The sequence below is a fragment of the Salmo salar genome, chromosome ssa16 (genome assembly GCF_905237065.1).
Source record: "Salmo salar chromosome ssa16, Ssal_v3.1, whole genome shotgun sequence".
Taxonomy (NCBI): domain Eukaryota; kingdom Metazoa; phylum Chordata; class Actinopteri; order Salmoniformes; family Salmonidae; genus Salmo; species Salmo salar.
The window spans coordinates 2700884-2718878 of record NC_059457.1 but is presented as its reverse complement, the minus strand read 5'-3'; the positions used below and the strand labels follow the sequence as shown (position 1 = coordinate 2718878).

Here is a 17995-nt window from a genome sequence, read left to right as displayed (position 1 = left end):
CAAAATTCGCCACTGAGCAAATTTCAGGCCTGCTAAGCACAAACGTGAACGTTGTCAAAATTATGTGCAACTTCTGGCTTGCGTTTACTGTGAACACTGAGGCTGTACACGCTTTAAGTTACAGTTTTAGGCCTACATTTGATCATAATGTAGGCCTAACAGAGTGGCCTACCATAAAAAAACAATGAAGAAAAAGACATCCCATAAAATGTTAACATGGAAATAGCTGTTCTATCATTCAGCCTACAGCAGCAGCAAATGTGTGGTGTTCAATGTAGGCCTACATTCCATGAGACTTTTGAACAAAAATGCAGGGCTTGACAACCTGTTTATCCACTTGTCCTTAAGACAAGGTGACTGAAAATGTTCTGTTTGATGCAAGAAACCACTTTACGAAATAAAATTCATTCAGATAAATTATGCTACCCTCTGCCTATTGGCTAATTAGCTTATTCAAGCCTGTCTCAAAATACAACACAGCCCCTTTAAGACATAAAAAGTGCTTTTACGTGACTCGCTTTTCAAAGATGGCCAGAAATGCAAACGTTTTGTGCTCTTGTAGGAAGCAATCACTCCCCCATTGTTGACTAGAAATGAGCTATAACTGGGCTAATAACTCACTAACTAGCAAAGAAACACATGTGCACAGGTGGCAACATGCAGCTCTAGCTTTGAACGCAAAACAAGCACATCTACTCACAGCCGCTCATGCTGTAAACACAGTCCAGTTCAAAGTGAATGGCAGATCCATATATGGCAATGGCTATTTGCATAAAGGCCTACTGCAGCTCTGATTGGTTATGGCGCACCAGTCTGTGTAGAGTACAGGCCTGAGTTGTGCCTGTCAATGCAATCGAATCCTACTCCAATGCGCTCTGCTTACAAGAAAATCTCTTGCACAGTTAGTTTAACATACAGAGTCTTACATAGTTAGTTTTGTTTCGGTATGATACATTGAAAGTGGCTTATAATGCAATGATTTGATAGCAATTCCCACAGTAGAGTGAAACATTGATAGAGTTAACTAAAATGGGAAAACTCTAGAAAGTTGAGTGAAGTTCAATCTCGTGCTTCTCTGCGAGGGCTGATATTTATTCTGAGAGAGGTGAGCTGCGCACAGTTTAGAGGGAACATTGGTTTGGGGTGCATTTCCGGCTACGCTATTTGCATTGGGACACCAAAGACCAGACCAAGTATACTTTTGTCAGTCAAACTAAAATGCCATAACAAAAGCATGTACGTCATTAGTTTATTGCACAAAATGCACACTTTAAATCCATTTATGATAGCCTAATAATCAAGGAGACTGACTTGTTTCCAAATCTTCACATTTTTACTTTCGCTGGTCTTCTAACAACATGCGGGATTGAACAGCCAATAACCAAACAGTGATTCGGGGAGACCGGGGCGGTTGTGTTTCATAGGTTGGTTTTCACAGTACTTAGTCTGTTCTTCCCAATCTAGAGAGTGCTGTGTAGCCTAATAATTGTTTGATTCAAATGTATGACTACTTTGCAGGAGGTCATCCACCTACTCAATTCATATCTCAAAACATTGAGGTGAGGGGAATTTGTGAGTTTTTATAAGAGATGAAAGTAAAGAAAACATGTCTTGGTATTTTCATTGTTTGAATTATGGGAGTAGGATATCGACACTGAACAAAAATATAAACTCAACATGCAACAATTTCAAAGATTTTACTGAGTTACAGTTCATATAAGGAAATCAGTTAATTGATATGTCTTAGGCCCTAATCTATGGATTTCACATGACTGGGAATACAGATATACATCTGTTGGTCAAAGATACAAACACACAAAAGAAGGTAGGGGCGTGGATCAGAAAACCAGTCAGTATCTGGTATGACATATCCTTCGCATAGTTTATCAGGCTGTTGATTGTTGGCTGTGGAATGTTGTCCCACTCCTCTTCAATGGCTGTGCAAAGTTGCTGGATATTTGCGAGGACTGGAACACGCTGTCGTACACCGATCCAGAGCATCCCAAACATTCTCAATGGGTGACATGTCTGGTGAGTATGCAAGCCATGCAAGAACTGGGACATTTTCAGCTTCTGGTAATTGTGTATAGATCCTTGAGACATTATCATGCTGAAACATGAGGTGTTGGTGTCCCGGTGAATGGCACGACAATGGGCTCAGGATCTCATCACGGTATCTCTGTGCATTCAAATTGCCATCGATAAAATGCAATTGTGTTCATTGTCCATAGCTTATGCCTGCCCATACCATAACCCCACCGCCACCATGGGCACTCTGTTCACAACATTGACATCAGCAAACAGCTCACCGATACAACACCCTACAAGCTGTCTGCCATCTGCCCGGTAGAGTTGAAACTGGGATTCATCCGTGAAGACCACACTTCTCTAGCGTGCCAGTGGCAATTGAAGGTGAGCATTTGCCCTCTGAAGTCGGTCACGACGTTCAAGACCCTGGTGAGGATGACAAACATGCAGATGACTTTCCCTGAGATGGTGTCTTGACAGTTTGTGCAGAAATTCTTCAGTTGTGCAAACCCATATTTTCATCAGCTGTCCGGGTGGCGTGAAGAAGCCGGTTGTGGAGGTGATGGGCTGGTGTGGTTACACGTTGTCTGTGGTTGTGAGTCCAGTTGGACATACTGCCAAATTCTTGAAAATTACATTGGTGTCGGCTTATGGTAGAGAAATTAACCAAATATTCTCTGGCAACAACTCTGGTGGACATTCTTGCAGTCAGCATGCCATTTGTACACTCCCTCAAAACTTGAGACATCTGTGAGATTGTGTTGTGACACAAAACTGCACATTTTAGTGGCCTTTTATTGTCCCCACCACAAGGTGCTACTGTGCAATTAATGACCCTGCTGTTTAATCAGCTGCACACCTGTTGGATAGATTATCTTGGCAAAGGAGAAATGGTCACTAACAGCGATGTAAACAAGTTTGTGCACAACATTGAAATCTCCTTCGATCAACACTGGCCGTCATAATCGCTCCAAAATAAGTAAATGGAACACAAATAACACTAGTTTTACTAGTGATGGATATTTATTTAATGAAGTCAGTCATATTGAGCAGCCACATGAGGCAAATTGAAATCCATTTCAGGGGGGTGTCTCACCTGTGTCCAGGTCACGGTCAATGCTGTCCTGCGAGACACTGTGCAGCCGCCTCATGTAGTCATCGCTGTACCAAACACGGAGCTTCTCTCCTGTCGACAACTGTCGGCACACACGGAAGTATATGTGCTCTCCATGCTGGAACGCAGTCAGGTTCCTCTCATTCTCATCCGACGAATTCCGTATATACCTGTAATATATGAACAAAAACCATAAATATCTGTCAGTCGCATTAGGTCTTAATACAACATAGGTTGTAGCATAAACATGTTTAAAGCAATGGACATACAGTAAACAGGTTAAATTATACCTGATCTTCACACACTTCATTTAGGATGTCCTCTCACATTCTTTGAATGCTCAACACTAATGTCAAAGATTCACGGCTGATGAAGTTCATCGGTTTCTGTTCAATTCTAATCTCAAAACTGAGAGGCTTATTGATGATCAACATTATTACTAAATTGTACCTCATCCAGTTAGCTTTAGTTTCATCACTGCCATCAATGGATTTGTATGTGTTGTTTTCATCGACGATCTAAGAGAATTGAGAATAAGGATGAAAAATACCAGCAATAGCAGAATGGTGTGGTGTTTAGAAAATGGAGGACAGCTCAAGGATGAGATACGTTCCCTGGAGAAAGATCCCTGACCCTTTTAAGCCTTTTTCACGCTGATATGGCTACAAATGTATAACATACAAACAGTTGGGTTAGGACCATTGGTTAAACATTTATAATTAATAAATAAACACGAATTAAATTAATAAGCCATTATAAATGCGTATAAATGTTGACAAATAATGAAATACGTATTTATAAACAGTTCAGGAAAAGTCCTTGATAATGCTCAACTCACTATCCATGAGAAAAACCCTGCGGAATAGTCTTTTGACACCAGCTCCCCCTGATATGGGCCAAAGAGCGCCCCCTTGGGGATGCCCGCATCTATGCAGCACACATCCACCTCCTCCTCCTGGACGATCTCTATTCCAGAGGGCACCGTGAGGGCTGCCCGGTTGGGCACCCCCAGTGCCACTGATGTGTCTGGCACAAAGACTGGAGGACCATGGGTGGGGCATTCCTCCAAGAAATACTCCTTGCACTCCTCACAGACTGTAGAATTTTTTTGGACATTGGTCAGTTTTTGATGGTAGTACACACCAATGTTCAGCATGAGAATTGTTAGAAAGATGATGATACTTACACCAGAAGTCTACTTTTTGGTGACTCTCACTGGCACCGTGATCAACCTTGAGTTTATTGCTTGGGTCCTCTGACTCACACTCGTCTTTGATTAGGCTGTGGTAAGAAATCACATACAATACATGATCAATTGATACCCTACATGGGCTTGTAATGCTTATCTTCAATACAGCATGCAAAGAACAATGCAACACTGCATAGAAGTCAACATGCGCATGCCCAAATAGTTCATAATTATCCTTAATAATAGCCTACAGTGGCAAGAAAAAGTATGTGAACCCTTTGAAATTACCTGGATTTCTGTATAAATTGGTCATAAAATTTGACCTGATCTTCCTATAAATCACCACAATAGACAAACACAGTATGCTTAAACTAATAACACACAAACAATTATACGTTTTCATGTCTTTATTGAACACACTGTGTAAACATTCACAGTGCAGGGTGGAAAAAATATGTGAACCCTTGGATTTAATAACTGGTTGACCATCCTTTGGCAGCAACAACCTCAACCAAACGTTTTCTGTAGTTACGGATCAGACCTGCACAACGGTCAGGAGGACCATTCCTCTTTACAAAACTGTTTCAGTTCAGCAATATTCTTGGGATGTCTGGTGTGAACCGCTCTCGAGGTCATGCCACAGCATTTTAAATTGGGTTGAGGTCGGGACTCTGACTGGTCCACTCCAGAAGGCGTATTTTCTTCTGTTGAAGCCATTCTGTTGTTGATTTACTTCTGTGTTTTGGGTCGTTGTCCTGCTGCATCACCCAACTTCTGTTGAGCTTCAATTGGCGGACAGGTAGCCTAACATTCTCCTGCAAAATGTCTTGATAAACATGGGAATTAATTTTTCCGTCAATGATATCAAACTGTTCAGGCCCTGAGGCAGCAAAGCAGCCCAAACCATGATGCACCATATTTTACAGTTGGGATGAGGTTCTGATGTAGGTATGCTGCGCCTTTTTTTCTCCACACAGTGTTGTGTGTTCCTTCCAAACAACTCAGCTTTAGTTTAATCAGTCCACAGAATATTTTGCCAGTAGTGCTGTGGAACATCCAGGTGCTCTTTTGCGAACTTCACACGTGGAGCAATGTTTTTTTTGGACAGCAGTGACTTCTTCCGTGGCGTACTCCCATGAACACCATTCTTGTTAAGTGTTTTACATATCGTAGACTCGTCAACAGAGATGTTAGCATGTTCCAGAGATTTCTGTAAGTCTTTAGCTGACACTCTAGGATTCTTCTTAACCTCAATGACATTCTGTGCTGTGTTCTTGCAGTCATCTTTGCAGGATGGCCACGCCTAGGGAGAGTAGCAACAGTGCTGAACTTTCTCAATTTATAGACTATTTGTCTTACTGTGGACTGATGAACATCAAGGCTTTTTGAGATCCTTTTGTAACCCTTTCCAGCTTCATGCAAATCAACAATTCTTAAACTTAGGTCTTCTGAGATCTCTTTAGTTTGAGACATGGTTCACATCAAGCAATGCTTCATGTAAATAGCAAACTCAGATTTTGTAAGTGTTTTTTATATTGCAGGGCAGCTCTAACCAACATCTCCAATCTCATCTCATTGATTGGACTCCAGGTTAGCTGAGTCCTGACTCCAATTAGCTTTTGGAAAAGTCATTAGCCTAGCGGTTCACATACTTTTTCCAACCTACACCGTGAATGTTTAAATTATGCATTAAATAATGACAAGAAAAATACAATAATTGGTGTGTTATTTGTTTAAGCACACTGTGTCTGTCTATTGTTGTGACATAGAGGAATTTATGTAGAAATCCAGGCTATTCCAAAGGGTTCACATACTTTTCTTGTAACTGTATATGTTGGAGTTCAGGCTTTATTTGAAAAGTTTAAATAGGAAATTGCATGAATGTTGACCAAAAAGGCTTTGCAGTCAATCATATTTCATGGCTTTTAGAATGGGCTCACAGACCTTGAATTTTCACTCACATCTGTCCCCCAGTATTAGTTGTGAGATGATGTTATTGAAGCAATACAGACCATGTGGTAAATAATTGGTTTCTCTCTTTTCATTGTCAGTGTCCTTTTTTTAGCATGATGATATTTGTAACATCCATAATGGTTGTGGATGTGATTGGACGAAGAATTGTTCTTTAATGAGTCAGACAGAAGGATATACTCCAAACACCCGAAAAGGCCCTTATCCCTGTCATTTGCTAGAGAAAGAAACAGATTTCGCGGAAAGAGATCGAGGTGCCTTGTGAGGATCAGGTGACGAGTGGCTAATCTGTCTTCCGTACTGTTAGCCAACATTCAATCACTGGAAAATAAATGGGACGAACTGATAGTGCGTATATCCTACCAACGGGACATTAAAAACTTTAATATCTTATGTTTCACCGAGTCGTGGCTGGACAATGACATTAATAACACACAGCTGGTGGGTTATACACTGTCGGCAGGATAGCACCGCAGCCTCTGGTAAGACACGGGGTGGCAGCCTATGTATATTTGTAAACAATAGCTGGTGCACGATATCTAAGGAAGTCTCGAGGTTTTGCTCGCCTGAGGTAGAGTATGTCATGATAAGCTGTAGACCACACTATCTACCTAGATAGTTTTCATCTGTATTTTTCGTAGCTGTCTACATACCACCACAGACCAATGAGTGCGGTTTTAGTGCCAGCAATGAGCCGTATACAATGAGCCATAAGCAAACAGGCGCTCCTAGTGGCCGGGGACTTTAATGCAGGGAAACTTAAATCAGTTTTACCTAATTTCTATCAGCATGTTAAATGTGCAATCAGAGGAGGAAAAAAATTCTCTAGACCACCATTACTCCACACACAGAGACGCATACAAAACTCTCCCTCGCTCTCCATGTGGCAAATCTGACCATAAAATTCTATCCTCCGGATTCCTGCTTACAAGCAAAAATTAAAGCAGGAAGTGACTCAGTTTATAAAAAAAGTGGTCAGATGAAGCAGATGCTAAACTACGGGACTGTTTTTCTAGCACAGACTGGAAAATGTTCGGGGATTCTTCCGATGGCATTGAGGAGTACACCACATCAGTCACTGGCTTCATCAATAAGTGCATCAATAACGTCGTCCCCACAGTGACTGTACGTACATACCCCAACCAGAAACCATGTTTTACAGGCAACATCCGCACTGAGCTAAAGGGTAGAGCTGCCGCTTTCAAGGAGCGGGACTCTAACCCGGAAGCTTAAAAGAAATCCCACTATGCCCCCCGACAAACCATCAAACAGGCAAAGGGTCAATACAGGACTAAGATCGAATCGTACTACACCGGCTCCGACGCTTGTCGGATGTGACAGGGCTTGCAAACTATTACAGATTACAAAGGGAAGCACACCCGAGAGCTGCCCAGTGACACGAGCCTACCAGACGAGCTAAATAACTTCTATGCTTGCTGCGAGGGAACTAACACTGAAACATGCATTAGAGCATCAGCTGTTCCGGATGACTGTGTGATCACGCTCTCCGCAGCCGATGTGAGTAAGACCTTTAAACAGGTCAACATTCACAAAGCCGCAGGGCCAGACGGATTAACAGGATGTGTACTCCGAGCATGCGCTGACCAACTGGCAAGTGTCTTCACTGTCTGAATCTGTAATACCTACATGTTTCAAGGAGACCACCATAGTCCCTGTGCCCAAGAAGACTTATGTAGCTTGCCTAAATGACTACCGACCCGTAGCACTAACGTCTGTAGAAATGAAATGCTTTGAAAGGCTGGTCATGGCTCACATCAACACCATTATCCCAGAAACCCTAGACCCACTCCACACTGCCCTTTCACACTTGGACAAAAGGAACACCTATGTGAGAATGCTGTTCATTGACTACAGCACAGCGTTCAACACCATAGTACCCTCAAAGCTCATCACTAAGCTAACGACCCTGGGACTAAACACCTCCCTCTGCAACTGGATCCTGAACTACCTGACGGGCCACCACCAGGTGGTAAGGGTAGGTAACATCACATCTGCCACGCTGATCCTCAACACGTGGGCCTCTCAAGGGCGTGTGCTCAGTACCCTCCTTTACTCCATGTTCACTCATGACTGCACGGCCAGGCATGACTTCAACACCATCATTAACCTGTTTAGGATAGGGGGCAGTATTTTCACGGCCGGATGAAAAACGTACCCAATTTAAACAGGTTACTACTCTGGCCCAGAAACTAGAATATGCATATTATTAGTAGATTTGGATAGGAAACACTCTGAAGTTTCTAAAACTGTTTGAATGGTGTCTGTGAGTATAACATTTACATTACATTTACGTCATTTAGCAGACGCTCTTATCCAGAGTGATTTACAAATTGGTGCATTCACCTCATAACAGAACTCATATGGCAGGCAAAAACCTGAGAAAATTCCAAGCAGGAAGTGGCCTGTCTGAGAATTTGTAGTTCTTCTTTTGATTCTCTATCGAAACTACAGCATCTGTGGGGTTACATTGCACTTTCTAAGGCTTCCATTGGCTGTCTAAAGCCTCCAGAAAGCGAATTGAGGCATCTCCTGTCTCTGGGCAGAGTATAGTAGCTCAGTTTCTCAGTGGTCTGCCTGGGGACAAAGAGATTGGATATGCGCAATCACACGAGCACTCTGTTTTTTCTTTTCGTCTTTGAATGAATACACTATTGTCCGGTTGGAATATTATCGCTATTTTACGAGAAAAATCCCATAAAAATTGATTTTAAACAGCGTTTGACATGCTTCTAAGTACAGTAATGGAACATTTAGATTTTTTTTGTCTCAAAATGCACTCGAGTGTTACCCTTTGTGGATAGTGACCTGAACGCACAAACAAAACGGAGGTATTTGGACATAACTATGGATTATTTGGAACAAAAACAACATTTCTTGTGGAAGTAGCAGTCCTGGGAGGGCATTCTGACGAAGATCAGCAAAGGTAATACAATATTTCTAATACTAATTCTGAGTTTAGTGTGCCCCGAACTTGGCAGGTGTCAAAATAACTAGCCGTGATGGCTGAGCTATGTACTCAGAATATTGAAAAATGTGCTTTCGCCGAAAAGCTATTTTAAAATCTGACATCGCGATTGCATAAAGGAGTTCTGTATCTATAATTCTTAAAATAATTGTTATGTATTTTGTCAACGTTTATGATGAGTAATTTTGTAAATTCACCGGAAGTTTTTGGTGGGAATGCATGTTCTGAACATCACACGCCAATGTAAAAAGCTGTTTTTGGATATAAATATGAACTTGATTGAACAAAACATACATGTATTGTATAACATAATGTCCTAGGAGTGTCATCTGATGAAGATCATCAAAGGTTAGTGCTTCATTTAGCTGTGTTTTGGGTTTTTGTGACATATATGCTTGCTTGGAAAATGGCTGTGTGATTATTTTGGTCTATGTACTCTCCTAACATAATCTAATGTTTTGCTTTCGCTGTAAAGCTTTTTTGAAATCGGACAATGTGGTTAGATTAACGAGAGTCTGATCTTTAAAATGGTGTAAAATAGTCGTATGTTTGAAAAATTGAAATTATTGCATTTTTGAGGTTTTTGTATTTCGCGCCACACTGTTCCATTGGATATTGGCTAGCGGAACATCTGTCCTCAACAGGTTTTAAGTTTGCCGATGACACAACAGGTCGGCCTGATCACCGACAATTATGAGACAGCCTATAGGGAGGTGGTCAGAGTCCTGACCCTGTGGTGCAAGGACAACAACCTCTCCCTCAACGTGATCAAGACAAAGGAAATGATTGTAGACTACAGAAAAAGAAGGACCGAGCACGCCCCCATTCTCATCGACGGGGCTGCAGTGGAGCAGGTTGAGAACTTCTAGTTCCTTGGCGTCCACATCACCAACAGACTAACATGGTCTAAGCACACCAAGACAGTCGTGAAGAGGGCACGACAAAACCTATTCCCCCTCAGTAGACTGAAAAGATTTGGCATGGGTCCTCAGATCCTCAAAAGGTTCCACAGCTGCACCATAGAGAGCATCTTGATGGGTTGCATCGCTGCCTGGTATGGCAAGTGCTCGGCCTCCGACCGCAAGGCACAACAGAAGATTGAAAACTAACTGCACTTCGTTTTGTTTTACCTTTTTTTCAATTTACATTTCTTTGTATACATCCATAAAAAAATATGCCAGTTGATTTATGATTTCGACTGGCTGAGAAATGCTGCCTGCCTGTCTGTCTCGTCCCAATTCCCTGACACGTTTATGGGACAGCTGGAGATCAAATTTGAATATTGAAACAATGTTGCAAAGTCGGAGAGACAGACCGCAATGTTTATACAAATCTCTGCTGTTGAAAAATAAATGTTAGTCTAAAAAAAATGTGAGATAATGTCTAAATGCTTTTTATAGTGGAGATCAAGTTTATAAATTGCCTGGCTTGGCTGATGAGAAAGTGGATTGCACAGTCAGATGGAACAGAGTAAATAGGCATTTTAACATAATAGATTTAACCGGTGGTAACTTGTAGAAAAGACACCATCTGGAATGCAGTTAACTAATCAGCATTCAGGATTAGACCCACTCGTTGTATAATAACTGTTATAAACTGGGTGGTTCGAGCCCTGAATGCTGATTGGCTGAAAGTCGTGGTATATCAGACCGTATACCATGGGTATGACAAAACATTTATTTTCACTGCTCTAATTACGTTGGTAACCAGTTTATAATAGCAATAAGGCACCTCGGGGTTTTGTGATATATGGCCAATATACCACGGTTAAGGGCAGTGTCCTAGCACTTTGCGTTGCATTGTGCCTAAGAACAGCCTTTAGCAGTGGTATATTGGCCATATACCACACCACCTTGGGCCTTATTGCTTAATTATATCATGAATACTTTTAGACGCATACAGAGCCAAGTTAAACAACTACAACTTACTTTGTGTTAACACATCCCATGCACATACCTCTACCCGATAACACAGTCAGACTCAGGGCAATATTTATACCCTTGCGGGAGCATGCAACAGAACTATCTGACCAGTGCAGGGCTAGCTATGAGCATCTGACCAATCACAGAATGCGTGATTAGTGCATGGACAGAGTGTGGGGTTCATGGGGAGAGTCTGATTGGCTGAAGCCACGAGTGATCGATATCTCTCACGCGAGGAGGCTAGACTACATGGCGTTAGCCAGATATAAACACCACCACACATGCTGAAAATTATTCCCACAGCACCCTCGGCAGGGGAATTATGTAACAGCCACCCTTAAATATGTATGCAGCATATTTACAAAAATAAAGAATTCCCCTGCTGGAATGTCAGTAGTGCTGGTCCCCGCCACCATGTGTAGTTACCCCATGCAGCCACTCCATCAGCTGCAGGTCAGGTGCAGCCAGGGGACAGAGGGCTTAAGATGTCCATGCGGATAGCACAGAAGTAGGGGCAGCCCACTGTAACAAGTCAGGTGCCGGGCAATAGGGGCTCCCTGATAGAGGCGAGCCAAGTCCCCAGAGAAATTAGAAACATGGTCTGAGATTAAACAAAGAATGGTCGGATGAAACCAAGATTAAACTCTTTGGCCTAAATGCCAAGCGTCACGTCTGGAGGAAACCTTGCACCATCCCTACGGTGGTGGCATAACCTTGCTGTGGGGATGTTTTTCTGCGGCAGGGATTGGGAGACTAGTCAGCATCGAGGCAAAGATGAATGGAGCAAAGTACAGAGAGATTCTTGATGAAAACCTGCTCCAGAGCTGTCAGGACCTCAGACTGGGGTGAAGGTTCACCTTCCAACAGGACAACAACCCTAAGCACACAGCCAAGACAACGCAGGTGTGGCTTCGGGAACATCACTGGAGAGACCTGAAAAAGCTGTGCAGCAACGCTCCCCATCCAACCTGACAGAGCTTGAGATGATCTGCAGAGAAGAATGGGAAAACCTCCCCAAAAAACGGTGTGCCAAGCTTGTAGCGTTTCACCCAAAAATAATCAATGCTGTAATCGCTGCAAAGGTGCTTCAACAAAGTACTGAGTAAAGTGTCTGAATACTTATTTAATATTTCCGTTTTTTATTTTTAATAAATTAGTAAAAAATGTGAAAAACCTATTTTTGCTTTGTCATTATGAGGTATTGTGTGTAGATTGGTGAGAGGAAAAAACTATAATCAATTTTAGAATAAGGCTGTAACCTAACAAAATGAGGAATAAGTCAAGGGGTCTGAATACTTTCTGAAGGCACTGAATATTACATTTAATTCATTTATGATTTATAACAGGAAAGACGACGAAACGTGCAACGTTTCGCTTTCAATAAAACCTGTCATGTTGGTATAAGAACATTCTACTTTATTTTATTACAACTTTGCAGGCTAAGTTATATTCTGTTAAGATTAATTACAATAATCTAAATGTGATTTTGAGCACGGTGGGTGGACGTCCTAAAGCGTTATGTACCCAATGCATATGGATGTCCGGTAAATTTCGCAAAATCTCCGGAAAATTTAAATCTTGCCGGTCAATTTTCAGAAATCCTGGTGCGGCAGTGGTTCCCCCACAGAGGCGGGCTGTGCCTCAGCAGAGGAGAGGCCTGGTGGCGTCGGTTCCCCAACGGAGGTCTGGTTTGTCCCCCACAGTCACGTCAGGGGTTGAGAACAGTGGCAGCACGACCAGGACTGGAGCTGGGCCTAGGTCAGGGCAGGGCCGATGATCAGAAGTAACAGCAGACCGGTTCGGTGCTGCTGGAGGGTCCCCTAGTGCAGGGACTGGCAGAGAGTCAGAGGCAGAAAGGGCGACGATGCTGGAATCACATAGGCCGCCCGAGCCAGGGAGAGGGTTCTCCCATACTCCACAGATGCGGAGGGGGAATCGGAAATTACATCTGGTCTGGGCTCAGTCTCTGTAGCAGGCAACTCCCGAGGACCAGCAGGAGCCGAGGACATGACGTGTCCCTGCCCGGTCTCAGTCGCAGCCTTGCCTGACAATGGTGCACAGGCTGGAGAGGCAGTATAGTCACGCCCGATGGTCACAGACACACCTGGCAACGGTTCCGAAGAAACAACTTATTGCGGCTGTCCTCCATATGACCACCGCATGTTCTCCACTGCAACCTGTTGGAGAGGGCTCCCCTGACAGGAGGAAGACCGGGATCTGGTCTTCTGTTGCATAATGTGAAGAAGACTGTATATTCTGCTCAATACAGGCAAAACATGCTTCCTGTACTCCATATGACGTAAGCAATGATGTCTACGGCGCTGCAACTCCCTGGTACCCCAACGTAGAAGAATAATCCACACACTGGGTTGTTGGGGATGCAGCCCCACCTGTTGCTGAATGGTATCCCAAAGGTATATTGTCTCATTTGCACATTTCAGAGAAGTTGTAATACAAACAAATATATTGTTGTTTAGATTCAACTGGTAAAGTTTCATTTTGATATACACTACCGTTCAAAAGTTTGGGGTCACCTAGAAATGTCCTTGTTTTTGAAAGAAAAATATTTTTGGTCCACTAAAATAACATTTTGATCAGAAATACAGTGTCGACATTGTTAATGTTGTAAACGACTATTGTAGATGGAAACAGCAGATTTTTTATGGAATATCTACAGTTGAAGTCGGAAGTTTACATACACTGAGGTTGGAGTCATTAAAACTCGTTTTTCAACCACTCCACAAATTTCTTGTAAACAAACTATAGTTTTGGCAAGTCAGTTAGGATATCTACTTTGTGCATGACACAAGTGATTTTTCCAACAATTGTTTACAGACAAATGACTTCACTTAAAATTCATAATATTACAATTCCAGTAGTTCAGAAGTTTACATACACTAAGTTGACTGTGCCATTAAAAGGTACCACATTATTTTGTACAAACAATAGTACGCAAGTATAAACACCATGGCACCACGCAGCCCTCGTACCGCTCAGGAAGAAGACGCGTTCTGTCTCCTACAGAATAACGTACTTTGGTGCAAAAAGTGCAAATCAATCCCAGAACAACAGCAAAGGACCTCGTGAAGATCCTGGAGGAAACGGGTACAAAAGTATCTATATCCACAGTAAAACGAGTCCTATATCGACATAACCTGAAAAGCCGCTCAGCAAGGAAGAAGCCACTGCTCCAAAACCACCATAAAAAAGCCAGACTACGGTTTGCAACTGCACATGGGGACAAAGATTGTACTTTTTAGAGAAATGTCCTCTGGTCTGATGAAACAAAAATAGAACTGTTTGGCCTTTATGACCATCGTTATGTTTGGAGGAAAAAGGGAGACGCTTGCAAGCCGAAGAACACCATCCCAACTATGAAGCAAGGGGGTGGCAGCATCATGTTGCAGGATTGCTTTGCTGCAGGAGGGACAGGTGCACTTCACAAAATAGATGGCATCATGAGGGAGGAAAATTATGTGGATATATTCAAGTGACATCTCAAGACGTCAGTCAGGAAGTTAAAGCTTGGTCGCAAATGGGTCTTCCAAATGGACAATGACCCCAAGCATACTTCCAAAATGGCTTAAGGACAACAAAGTCAAGGTATTAGAGTGGCCATCACAAAGCCCTGACCTCATTCCTACAGAAAATGTGTGTGCGAGCGAGGAGGCCTACAAACCTGACTCAGTTACACCAGCTCTGTCAGGAGGAATAGGCCAAAATTCACCCAAATTATTGTGGGAAGCTTGTGGAAGGCTACCCAAAACGTTTGACCCCCTCCGGGATGCTGGCCTTCTAGGCAGAGTTCCTCTGTCCAGTGTCTGTGTGCTTTTGCCCATATACATTTTTTCATTGGCTAGTCTGAGATATGGCCTTTCTTTGCAACTCTGGTTCAGTTGAGGACTTGTGAGGCTTCTGTTTCTCAAACTAGACACTAATGTACTTGTCCTCTTGCTCAGCTGTGCACCGGGGCCTCCCACTCCTCTTTCTATTCTGGTTAGAGCCAGTTGCGCTGTTCTGTGAAGGGAGTAGTACACAGCGTTGTACAAGATCTTCAGTTAATTGGCAATTTATCGCATGGAATAGCCTACATTTCTCAGAACAAGAATAGACTGATGAGTTTCAGAAGAAAAGTCTTTGTTTCTGACCATTTCGAGCCTGTAATCGAACCCACAAATGCTGATGCTCCAGATACTCAACTAGTCTAAAGGCCAGTTTTATTGCTTCTTTAAATCAGGACAACAGTTTTAAGCTATGCTAACATAATTGCAAAAGGTTTTTTTAATGATCAATTAGCCTTTTAAAATTATAAACTTGGATCAGCTAACACAACGTGTCATTGGAACACAGGAGTGATGGTTGCTGATAATGGGCCTCTGTACGCCTATGTAGATATTCCATAACAAATCTGCCGTTTCCAGCTACAATAGTCATTTACAACATTAACAATGTCTACACTGTATTTCTGACCAATTTGATGTTATTTTAATGGACAAAAAAATTTGCTTTTCTTTCAAAAACAAGGACATTTCTAAGTGACCCCAAACTTTTGAACGGTAGTGTATATAAAAGTGAAGGGAATTTTTTTAATGTAAGGGTCTGGTGACTGGCCTTTTATACTATTCAGGCTACCTGTAATTATGCAATCTTGAAGTGTTATGCCTTCTGCTGACCTTATTAAAAAAATACAAATGATAACAAATGTGTTATTATAGATTTTTATCATGATTTGAATGTCTATTTCAGACTCTGTAACATCCATAACGGAGGTTGTAGCAACTATAAAGGTTATTTTTCCTCTCTAAAGTAATCATGGAAATTACCATGTTTTCAAAATGATCGTTTTGGTGTTCAGCCAAGCCTTTCCTTCCAAATAGCTATCCAAAAAAGCTTGTTCATGTAACATCCATAATGATTCTTATTTACTTTATTTCTCCAACATGCTAACATGTAGAAGTCCGCTTTCTTGTAATTCCAAGGGGGACACATACATCCAAAGTTTCATTTATATTTTGTTCGTCCATTTTGTGAGATATTAAAGTTATGATTTTGCATGCAAATGTAGTGTCCACAACACTGGAATCGCCCAGCATCAGTCTACCTGGGGCTGCTGTTGGGCCCGACTTCTGAGGAAGGCTCGGTTTGATAGGCAGATGATGCTGCCATTGTGGACGGAAGGAGGGGAGTGAGCGTACTGTTTGCAAGTTCAGTCCCACATCATTAATCTGCAAATAACACGGAAAAACAAGGTGATCTACAACACAAAGTAGGCTGGTTATTATGACGAGTTGCACAGATACAAAGGGCACATTTGAAAATAATCTGAAATCCTCAAAATGAAAATATTTGGACTATTTTCACAAAAGCCGAACTCTAAATGCACTCACTATAATGGGGGTAACTCTAATTAGCATCCCGTCTCTGCTAATTCTGTCAAAAAAATGTGATGTTATTTTCAAACATATTTACATAAGGCAAGCTGCACTCACAAAAGGCAAAAAGCGTTACAGACCAAGCATATGTCTCATGCAGGGTTTGCATTCTGAGATGTTACAATGTAACATGTGGTCAATCTCTGGACATCAAACGTTCGAAGTGACCACGAGAAACCCCTGTTCAACCAAACTGTTGTTGAGGACGATGGCCACAAATCCCGAATTCCAAAATATTGCGGCAGCGAATCGACAGTGCTGATTGGTCGTCAAGGCTGCCGCTTTCGGAGGACGCTCGAGTATTCAGTAGAGACGGGTCTACAAATAATGATACTCAAAAAACAAACTTACATTTATCGGCGAAGTTTGCTGTTCCTACACAACAACAAGGAAAAACACAGCAGCATAGTCATACTATGTGATAGATTCCAGATATGTCGTGCACTGCGCTATTTCCAGATATTTCCTGGATTCTCGTTTGCAGGCAATTGGCAATTTGCCTAACGCTTTCGGAAGCCATTTTCATTGGCCACATTGGCTAGTAATACGACTCACCACCTATAGAATCTGCAGGGCTCCAGAGGGTCTGCGTTGAGCACTTTATCTACCGACCCAAGACTCCGTGATCCCCTTCGTTGACGCACCGCCACTCTTTGATTTCACTAGTCCACGGCAATGCAAAGTTTTTCCTATTAGAAGTAATTACTATGAGTCAGCCGATTCTCTCGGCTTTGACCACCATCTTTTTATTACAGGAAATGACATGGAAAACGGAAGAAAGCTACTTTAGTTCAGAGATAAAAGACGCAGTACAAACATATGAGTTAAATTGTCACCTTTCGTGCAACGCGCATTACTAGATGTGCTGTGTGGGCGCGAGAGAAACAACCTTGAGACAGAATGCTCAGAAACGAACCTATGGAATTATTACACGGAAAAAGTAAAGAAAGTTTTAAATTTAGCCTGGGTAGATTGAGAAACTGTCCTCAATTATGTCCTCCAAAAAATATTGCTGAAATCAATTTATGGCTGAAATAATTTGAAAACGGTACACAATCAAAACAGACCTCATCAGTTCTCATGGACAGTGGCATAATCTAAGCGGAGTTATATTTAAACTATTTAGTTAAAAGTAAATAGTTAAATGATAGAACAAAATTGAAATGCAATTCTGAAGAAAATATTATATTGACAACTCCCCCTCCCACCAAACTTAAACACACACTTCAATGACAAGGCAGGTTGCTTTTGACAATTTATTAACAAAATGATAAAATAAATAAATACAAATTGATCAAATGCTCCTAATATCAACTTCTTCCCATATTCCCTACAGTATTTTCTAAACAATGC

The 17995-nt window shown here is 42.0% G+C and overlaps 1 protein-coding gene across 5 annotated transcripts in view; it reads right to left on the bottom strand.

Annotated features, from left to right (window-relative positions):
• The window catches only part of LOC106573033 (zinc finger protein 862), a 35192-nt gene extending 17795 nt beyond the window's left edge, over nt 1-17397 (bottom strand). For 2 of the 5 annotated variants that reach the window (XM_014147649.2, XM_014147654.2), the window contains exons 1-6: nt 17198-17397; nt 16312-16435; nt 4329-4423; nt 3981-4237; nt 3593-3660; nt 3125-3312 (exon numbers count right to left, since the gene is read on the bottom strand). In XM_014147649.2, coding sequence (XP_014003124.1) covers nt 3125-3312; nt 3593-3660; nt 3981-4237; nt 4329-4423; nt 16312-16376 — 673 coding nt within the window. In that variant the 5' untranslated portion in view covers nt 16377-16435; nt 17198-17397. The other 3 variants (XM_014147650.1, XM_014147651.2, XM_014147652.1) reach the window with 3 other exon arrangements.
• Between the last annotated feature and the right edge of the window lie 598 nt (nt 17398-17995).